General features: G+C 52.1%; 1 protein-coding gene across 1 annotated transcript; it reads left to right on the top strand.

Annotated features, from left to right (window-relative positions):
- Positions 1 to 1,630: 1,630 nt before the first annotated feature.
- On the top strand, positions 1,631 to 8,136 carry HMGB3 (high mobility group box 3). The gene is given in 6 exon segments (XM_074882814.1): positions 1,631 to 1,717; positions 1,720 to 1,784; positions 4,601 to 4,757; positions 5,267 to 5,406; positions 5,902 to 6,076; positions 6,637 to 8,136. Coding segments are annotated over 6 exon segments (768 nt in total). The 3' UTR covers positions 6,781 to 8,136.
- Positions 8,137 to 9,559: the final 1,423 nt, after the last annotated feature.

Here is a 9,559-nt window from a genome sequence, read left to right as displayed (position 1 = left end):
AAATAGGTGTGAGGGATGTTTGTCAGCTACAAAGAGATTATCCTGCAATAGTATCTCTTGTCTTATTTTATGATGATGCTACAGAATACAGTCCCTCAGGTAGCCTCATTAATGTTTATGAATGAACACCTTGTTTTATGCTTTTGGTTTTAGAAGGCAGAAATAGGGCGAGGGGCTAGTAATACTGGTTTTACCATATACGCTTTGGAAAGCCCAAGGACGCGATATAAGGTCTCTATAAGCCTCGGCGGTTCTGCATATGGATGACAATTGGATTTGGGCACTTGCTAGACCAGCAGAGGTGTCCCCTAAGGGAGAAATCCCGGCAGGACTTTGGCTAAAATAGCGGGTGAAATTCTGCACCCTTCCCAGTGGATCTGTCAGCAGGAGGTTGGCACTCCTCTATGTCTCATCAGTCATTTTTTTTTGATCTCTCCCAGCAAAGGCAACCTGTGACTATATATTGTTATAGCCAGAAGCGCTTCCACGCAGCAGTATCTGGTAAACCTCGCTGCCTGTCACCATCTCAGCCCAGGGTGGAGGCTTCTTTTTGCTATCTATTCCTCAAAGAGGGCAACTGTTTCTTCTGGCTATCATAAAAGAAGGGTGGCAGTTACGCCCAGCCCATAACAGTATGCGGTGGTTTCTGAGTCTTACCACTCCAGCCTTAAAATAACAGCTCTTTTTTCCGAGCCAACCAACAATTGCGGTCAGCCACTAATACCAGTTTAACCATTTGGCAGCTGCCCTATAGGAAATGGCTCTTTCAAGAGAGCCAAAGGAGCCGTGTCCCCTTGTCCCCAGAGCCACGCTAGGTTGGTTTCAGTCAGAAGGGCATGTTTACAGATTTCCCTGTACCCAACCAGCCTCTGTAACAACCACCAAATCCTAGAAAGTTAATACCAAACAAATTGTGGAAGTAGGTTAGAAATAGTAATTCAAGTTAATTGTTTCGGTGTTTCACCTGATGCATGAGTGCGTTAAACTCTCTGGTTCCTCCCCCCCCGCCCCGAGACACGCAGTTTCTTGCTCTGTACTTGCTTTCCCATCCATCGCGCGTTGGGACTGTCCGCGGAGTTTATTTTGGGCTCCGTTCCCTCCCCGTTCTGCACGGTAGCACCGGCTCTGCAGGCAGTGCCATCGAAATGGGAGTCGGGCCCTTGCGGTTTGAGGGCAGAAAGTAGTAATAAAGGACTATGGCAGGACGGGGGTTCCCCCACTGCTTGCCCCGCGGGACGCCGCCGTCGCTGTCCCTCACCCCCCCCCGCCCCACTTCCCGCGGCTGCCCCACTCATCGCAGCGGATCTCATCCGCACTAGCGGACGGACCCACCGCTTGTTGCTGCCGGGCACCGCGCTGCCCTCCCCCGCGGCTCTCCGCCGAGCACCGCGCTGCGTTCCGCGCTCAAAAGGGGGCAACGGGCTGCTCCCCGCAACCACGTGGCGAGGGCAGTTTCCCGGCCGCTGGGGCGGAGGATGCGCGGGGCGACCCCCCCCGCCCCTCTACCCAGCCCAGCGCGCGCGGCCGCGCTCCCCTTTTCCCCGGCGGGCGCTCGTTTTGAATGAATGACCTCACCCGCGCCGGCCAATCGCCGCGCGACGCCGCTTAATATTCATGAGGCGCCGCGCCAATGAGCGGGCGAGGAGGTTGTTTTAAACGGCAGAGCCCCGCAGCCAATCAGGCCGCTCTCGTAGGCAGCCAACGCGAGGCTGAGCCGCGCCGCGCCGAGCCCCGCGTCGTGCCCTGCGCTCCAGCTCCTGTCCACACTACCGCGAACAATACAGGTACGTGCAGCCCCGCCGCAACTTTTCGGGGGGCGGCTGCCCCCTGCCCGCCCCGCCGCCGCCCCGCCCTGCCCCCGCGCCTTCGCCCCTCTCCTCTGCCTGCCCCGGGCTTTTTTTTTATTATTATTATTAATTTTTTTTTTTTGTTTTCCGTTCCTTCCTTCCTCCGAGTTTTTTTTTTCTCTTTTTAATTAAAAAAAAAAAATCGGGAAAATCACCCAAAACTTTCTTCCCCCCCCTCGCAAGGGGCTCGGCGGTGCCGGGGCAGATGCTGCGCGCAGCTGGCGGGGCAGCGGGCGAGGCGCAGCGTTTTGCCCCCCGTCCTCCCCCTCCCCTGCCCCGCCGGGAGCCCCCCCTCCCCACCCCCCGGCGCGGTGGGGCTACCTGTCCCCCGGTGCAGCCCGGTTTCTCCGCGCCGGGCTCCCGTGCCGCCGAGAGTAATATGGCTGGTGCAGCAACTACACCGGGACTAACTCCTCTTCTCGCCCGCATGGGCAGGGATTTTTCTCTGCCGCCTCCTAATGTCGCACGGCAAAACGCGCGGCGCCCTCGGCTTTTATTTGCCCCCTTCCCCCGGGTGGGCTCGGTGGGGCTGGCGGCGGTGGGAAAGTTGTTGGCCGTGCGCAATGCCGTGCCCGCTGTTTATTCTGCATTAATATGGCTGTCGCTTTAGCATCTGACAGGGATAAACCCTGCGCGCTGCGCCCGTCTGTCCCGGCGAAGCAGTTTTTTTCTCGCCGCCGCCGCCTCCAAACTCCCCCGATCCCTTCGCCTCTGCCTCCGCCGCTCTTCCCCTGCCCGGGAAGGTGTCTCCGGCGGGGCTGCGCCCGCGGCGGGGCCCCGCATCGCCTCTTCCCCGCGCCGCGCCGCCCGTGCTGTGGGCATTAATATGGCTGGCGCTGGAGAGCCCCGGCGAAGGGAAGAAAGACGTGTAAGCGGCATAGGGATGGGGAGGGGGGTCGCGGCGGGGGAAATCTCCTTCCCGGCGCCCCGCGGGGGGCTCAAACCTTTCGCTTTCGCCCCGGCTTCTCTCTCCCCACCGCCCCGCGCCCTCGGCCGGGCGCCGGGGGGCCGCCCCGGGGCTCCCCGCACTCTTTTTCTGGCGGCGCGGAGGAGCGTAGCGGCGGCGATAATGGCTGCACGGGAGCCTTTGTTAGAGAGCGCTGCGCTAGGCAGGGGCCGGGGGGGGGGGGGGGGGGGGGGCGCCTCCCGCCCGCGCCCCGGCCCCGCCGCCCCCGCCGCCCGGCGGGGGGCCGAGCGGGGAGCCCCTTCTCGGCGGGGGCGGCGTTTTGGCGGGGCCGGCGGCCGGGGGCGGCGGGCGCGGGGGGCCGAGCGCGGCGGAGGGGGGGAGCGCGGCTTTGTTCGGCGGCGCGGCGGCGGCGCCGGGAGAAGCCATCTTAGCGAGCGGGGCCGGCCCTGGGCGCGGAGCGCGGCCGCCGCCGCCGCCGCTCCCGCTGCCGCTCGCACCGGCCGCCCGGGGCCGGGCCGGCGCCCCGCGCCCCCGGCCGCCGCCCGGCCCCCCGGCGCCCCCCGCCCGCCGCCCCACCGCATTTCAGGGGCACTTTCTTTCATCAGGAGGCATTTCACAAAATGGAAGATGAATTATTGGCGTCTGGCGGAGCCGCCGCTGCCCCCTCCGCCCGCCGGCCCCGGCCCCGCCGCAGGTGCCCGCGCCCCGCGCCGCGGAGCCCGGCCGCCGCCGTGACCTTGGGGGGGAGAAGATGGCGGGAGGGGAGCGGAGCGGAGGCCGGGCCGGCCGCCGCGGGCCGCTCGCCCCCAACTTCGGGAGCAGACGGCGGCCCCGGCCCCGCTCCGCGCCCCTGCCTCGCCGCTTTCGCCTCCGCTCCCGCGGGTTCTCCGCGCCCGCGGAGCGCTTTCGGCCGGCAGCGGGAATCCCGGGAGCGGCCGGGGCGGGAGAGGGCGGCGGAAAGCCACTTTTGTGCGCGTGGAGGGGTTAATAGGCACAATTAAATATTAACGCTGTGCTAATAAAAATTAAATTTTTAAACGCTTGAGAAGCTGTAAATAGGAAATATTGCTGCGGGAATTTTTTTTTTATAGGGGGGAAAAAAAAATAGTAGGGAAGAAGGGCAAAGAAATACAGCCCAAAAGTTAGCATCATCCTCTCGGTGACTTGCTAATCACATCGTTGCACTGACCACTATGCCTCCGAACATGTGTCACTTGGTGGAGCAAGAGCAAGCGCTGCTCACCTTGCAGAGCTCCACGGGTCCTATTGTGTTTAAAACTAGCCTTTATTTGCACACCTTCTTATACGTGAAAGGTTATTGCACTTTTAGGGGGGAAAATAATCTGTCCTGTCTTTTTACCTGGACAGCAGCTCCTGATGTGAGCTCCAGCTACTAAAGGCATAAGTCATAGCCTGGCCCTGTGCGTGCCACTCAAAGCCCAGTGTGGTAGCCAACTAAACCAAATATTTTATAGTAGTTCATACATAACTCTCAATGGGCAGAAGGATGTGTATTTAATAGCCTGTCTCCAGTCTTTGGACATAATGTAAATATATATATATATAGATGTAAAACTGAAATCCAGTGATCGGTTTCACTTGGCTCAAGTCTGCAACCCGAGCATCGAGGAGGAATAATTTAAGTCTCTGTATGGGGGATGGCAAGAGGTGCTGGGGGGAAGAAAGGGATGTGTTGCTGATGGGACATCACTTCAGGGGGTGGTGGTGTGTGTGTATATATAAATATATGCACACCATATATACATGTACGCATATGTATACACATTCATCCATACATGCATTCACTTGTTATTTTTTTTCCCCCCTCCTTCCCTCTTCCCTACAGAGTCAAGATGGCTAAAGGTGATCCGAAGAAGCCCAAGGGCAAGATGTCTGCCTATGCCTTCTTTGTGCAGACGTGCCGTGAGGAACATAAGAAAAAGAACCCAGAGGTTCCAGTCAACTTTGCAGAGTTTTCCAAGAAATGCTCGGAGAGGTGGAAGGTACCGTAGTTTGTGACTTCCTGAAGGGATAACTTACGGTATCTACTAGGATGATGTGTGTGTGTCTGAAGGCGAAGGGAGCTGGTGCTGTTTTGGTCTGTGTGCCGTTCTTGGCAAGGCCATTGATCGGGTGCTGCTGACGCCTGTCACGATCGCGAAGGCTTCAGCCCAGTGTATCTGCCCGTTCGGGTGCTTCTGCTGCAGCCTGGGCTCTTCCTGCTTCCAAGCAGTGCCCTTCAGCAGCCACCTCCCTCCAGGCCTGTGTCCTCAAGGAGGACTCTGGCTGTGCTTGTCCCGTTCCCGTTGCTGCCCTCTCGCTGAGTATGCCAGCTGTGGCTGCGGTCCCTGGTACAGGACCTTCGTCCCCATGGTGGTCCAGTTAGCAAACAAACAAATCCTGAAACTCCCCTATTGAGTCAGTATATGTCAGCTTGTTTACTTACAAGTTTGCCAGCTATTGAACAGTTGGGTAATCACAGGTTTGGTGTCTTGTTTTTTGGTTTTTTTAGACCATGTCGAGCAAGGAGAAGGCTAAATTTGATGAAATGGCAAAGGCTGATAAGGTACGATATGATAGAGAAATGAAGGACTATGGACCAGCTAAGGGTGGCAAGAAGAAGAAGGACCCCAATGCCCCAAAACGACCACCGTAAGTACCTTTGAGGCGTTAAGTGCACACGTATTTTAGTTTGGTTTCACACACTGTAACACAGCTGATAGGTTTCCATAAAGTAAGTATGTGGGGTATACTGTTGGTATGGCTGTATTGGTAGTATTCATAGCTTACTGATACTGTCTTGTAAATCTTCTAGGCAGCTTGTAATCTTGAGCATGTAGAGCACTAACAGAAGCTGTCACTACTTGGTGACAGTGAGACTTGTGTGTCTAAGATGAAATCGGGTTAGGGGCATAGACAACACAATTAAAAACAGTATTGAGTTAAGGCTGCAGGTCTGGGCCTCAGTAAAATCAAAACATGTTTGGGTTTGTGGTTTGGTTTGTTTTTTTAAAGTAAAAAAAAAAAGCGTGTCTACTCAGTGTGTGTGTGTGCATGTGTGAACATTGTGGGTGAGGGATGGAGAAAGGGGGTGTGCCCCGGGCGTGCTGCTGTGGTGCTGACTGTCCTCTGGTGCTTCTCCCCAAGGTCTGGCTTCTTCCTCTTCTGTTCAGAGTTCCGCCCCAAGATCAAGTCCACAAACCCTGGCATATCCATCGGGGATGTAGCAAAGAAACTGGGCGAAATGTGGAACAACCTCAGTGATGGTGAAAAGCAGCCTTATAATAATAAGGCAGCTAAACTGAAGGAGAAGTACGAGAAGGTAAGGCTAGTTTTCACTTGTGCCTCTTCCATACCTGCTCTCGTGTTGCTGTATTTCTGTAACGTAGACCCAGCGCAGGCGGCCCCAGCGTAGTGAGTATCTCCAGCTCACAGACCCGTTCTCACTGCGCTGCGTGCTACGTAGCCGAACTTTGCGTACGGTGGGACAGAGTAGGTTAGAGAGCTGCAGGCGGATCCGGCGAGGAGGGAGAGCTTTCCCCCAGTGCTGCGCAGCAGCGGCTGCTCATGTTGCTCCAGCAAAGGGTTTGCTGTGCTGTTAAAGGAGTTTTGTCCCATTAGCAGGAAACTTTTAAGAGAGGCTGGGTTGTCTTCTCCTCCTCAAAGAAATGACTGTGAATGCAGGGTTCAAGACCTCCATCATCCGGAGGCAGTTGAATACGCTTAGGTGTCTGCATACCTGTGTACTGTAATGCTGGCTGTCTCCTCTTTCGGGGGTGCAGCTGTGGAATGCCAGTCCCTTTACGTTAACGCCCGCTGCTGTACAAATGCTGTATGTGTTTGCTGCTTAGAGCAAATTAAGACATCCCCTTGACTTTGCAGGATGTTGCAGACTACAAGTCTAAAGGAAAGTTTGATGGCGCAAAGGGAGCAGCAACCAAAGCTGCTCGGAAAAAGGTAGAGGAAGAAGACGAAGAGGAGGAGGAGGATGAAGAAGAGGAGGATGAAGATGATGATGATGAATAAAACTGTACAATACTTGTCTCCATGTGAATACCATAGAGTAGGGGAAACACCATAAATGAAGCACCTCTTATTTGAGATGGTGTCTCTTGCCCTTATTAGGCTTAATTAAAAAAAAAAAAAATTTGGATTCCGATCGCGTTGTAGTTTCTAAAAGTGCTCTAGAAATTGTAACTGGTTTACATGAAGTGGCCATGGGTGTAGTGAGCACCCTGAAACTGTATCAAAGTTGTACATATTTCCAAACATTTTTAAAATGAAAAGGCGCTCTAGTGTTCTCCTAACTCTGTGCACTTTGCTGTTGGTGTAACAAAGCATTTAAAAATGTTTCAAGCATTTTTTTAATTTGTAAGGTGGTGTTACTATATGGTTATTGGCTAGAAAATCCTGGGTTATAAACTGTACATATCTATAGTTTGTAAAAACTAGACAGATTCTTGTGGTACATGCTTAGAGTTATGATGCCTTAGAGGAGCAGTGATTACTTGGAAAGGCTGTACGTTCCCCGGGGTGCCATGGCCCAAAGCATGCACTGTGAGGGTAGATCTATTTACACTACAGTGGGCGTCCATTTAGCTTAAAGTTGTCTTTCTGTATATAGTGAAATAGCATTCTGCTGCCATTCTTAGTTGTGGAAGGGGGTTCAGCTGGCATGAGAAGTGTATGGATTTTTTTAGTTAAGTGCGGTAGTTTTTAAACTGAAACTGTAGACATCTCTTCATCGTCAACTAAGTGAAGAGCCAGTGCAGCAACTGAAGTTCAAAAACACTCTGTACTTAAACGAATTTGCAACGTTCTGTTTTTTTTGTATGTTTAGAATGCTGAAATGTTTTTGAAGCAAAATAAACAGTATTACATTTTTAAAACTGTTCTTGACAACACTCTAAATTTCTGGTTTAAAAGGATCTTAACAACAGCAAGAGGTTCATCTTGAAGTCTGTGGCATCCCTCAGGGCTGGTGACTTAGGAAACATTCTGACTCAAGGATTTAAAAAAATAAAAATAAAAATAAAAATGGTGGCCAGCCAAAACTGGCTGAATTGAAAGAGATGGCTGCTCCAGCTAATATGCAATCGTAACTGTTTATGGCTGAGTGGCATAAGATGCTATGCAAGTTTGAACTTTATTACTTGAACTTGGGAGCCTAAATGAACATTCATGACGTAATTGTTTGTTTGTGTGTGTATATAGCAGCATTCAGAGATGCAGAGAAAGGTAGGTGGCTAGGAATGAGGCTGACACCATGGAATAAGTATAAAAGCATAGTTTGGATTTTTTTTTTCAGTTGTGTTGGGTAAATTTATAGCCCAAATGCATTGCTGTACATATTAAAATGTGCCTTTTTTGTCCTGTGTTAAACTGTTTCAGACTTGTGGTTTTTTCTAGCATCTTGATTCGTGGCAGGAGCCAGGCGCCTAGTCTTAACTCCCTACTGAAATAGGAGCGTGGCACAGGTACTTAGTCTGTGTCCTTTCTCTAATGATGCAAGTTTTAAGAGGAATTGGGTACTGTGAGGTGGGTTGGCGGAGCGACGCAGCTATCTTTCCCCTTTGGTGACCAGCTGGCTGTGTTGCAGTCTTGCTGTCTTTCCAAATCCATGCAGGGGATGTTTTGCAGCCCTCCGAAGGGAAAGGTAATACCTGGCCTCTAGCTGGTGACTAAGCTGCTTTTTCCCTAGCATGAAAACTGCACAAACTGGGAAAACTGTAGCACCCCATCACTATGCTTGAATTCCTTCCTTGTGCTGGCTGTAGTTAGCAGTTGGTGTTTGCCTGGCAGCGAGGAGGAGGTGGGGGTGTGAGGATACTTGCGTTAATAGCAGGTCAAAGTTGCAGGCTGCTGTGTGCAGCTGACTTAAGAGGACAGGGTAACTCATTAGTGTAAACTGTGGGTACGGGCTGCTGCTGCCGATTCCTTTGAGCCAAACTGCAGATTAATGAGGGCCAGGCTTACAGGCAGTAACTACTTCTAATGTGGCTAAAACTGCTCTGTTGCCTAATTGGGTAGCACATCTGGCTTCCTGTAACTTTTCAACAACCATAGGGTCTTGGCAAAACAGTCCGTTCTAGTGTTGAGATGGGCTAGAACCTGAAAGCAAAACCAAGCAAAACTTGGTAACGGATGAAGCAAGCTAATAAACCTTCACGGAACAGCAACATGTGGCAACTTTTTTTTAAGGCTAAGTTACAGTTGGATCACTTAGAAATACTTCTATAATTGCTTAATTATGGTGATTCTTAGTGTCTAATGCACAGAAAAGCAAGTGTGAAATTTGCCCCATTTTATGGGAAGTTATAGCTTTATTCAGGCTTTTAAAATGCATCTGGAGAGGAAATAGGTACCTTGGTATTCATTACCCTTTCTCCACGTCTTCTAATGCAAGGGAGAAGGCAACGAGATGCCAGCACGTGGAAATTTGATGGGGAAGTGGTGGAGCAGAAGAGAAAGGCGATGGCATCATTTCAGGACCTGTAATACTGTTTCTATTGTCTAGTTGGCAAAATCTCCCCTTAGCCACATATGGGAATTAGTGTAGATCACTGCTGCGCAAATCGAGCTTGGCTTTGAATTAACTGCTAGTGAGCTGAGCCCCTATTGATAGTATTAGCAAATAAGAACTAGAGCTGACACCTCTTTGTCTTCGTTATATTGGAAATCTATCGAGTAGCAGGGCTTGATTAAGGTCTTGGACCTTATGGTGCACTACCTATTCCTGCTCTGCGAGTTTCTAAAATATGGCATGCCTCGGGGATGCTGTTCAATACAATGCTAGCACAGGACT

The sequence above is a fragment of the Strix uralensis genome, chromosome 13 (genome assembly GCF_047716275.1).
Source record: "Strix uralensis isolate ZFMK-TIS-50842 chromosome 13, bStrUra1, whole genome shotgun sequence".
Taxonomy (NCBI): domain Eukaryota; kingdom Metazoa; phylum Chordata; class Aves; order Strigiformes; family Strigidae; genus Strix; species Strix uralensis.
Note: the sequence above shows the minus strand (reverse complement) of the source record. Positions and strands in the feature narration are given on the sequence as shown.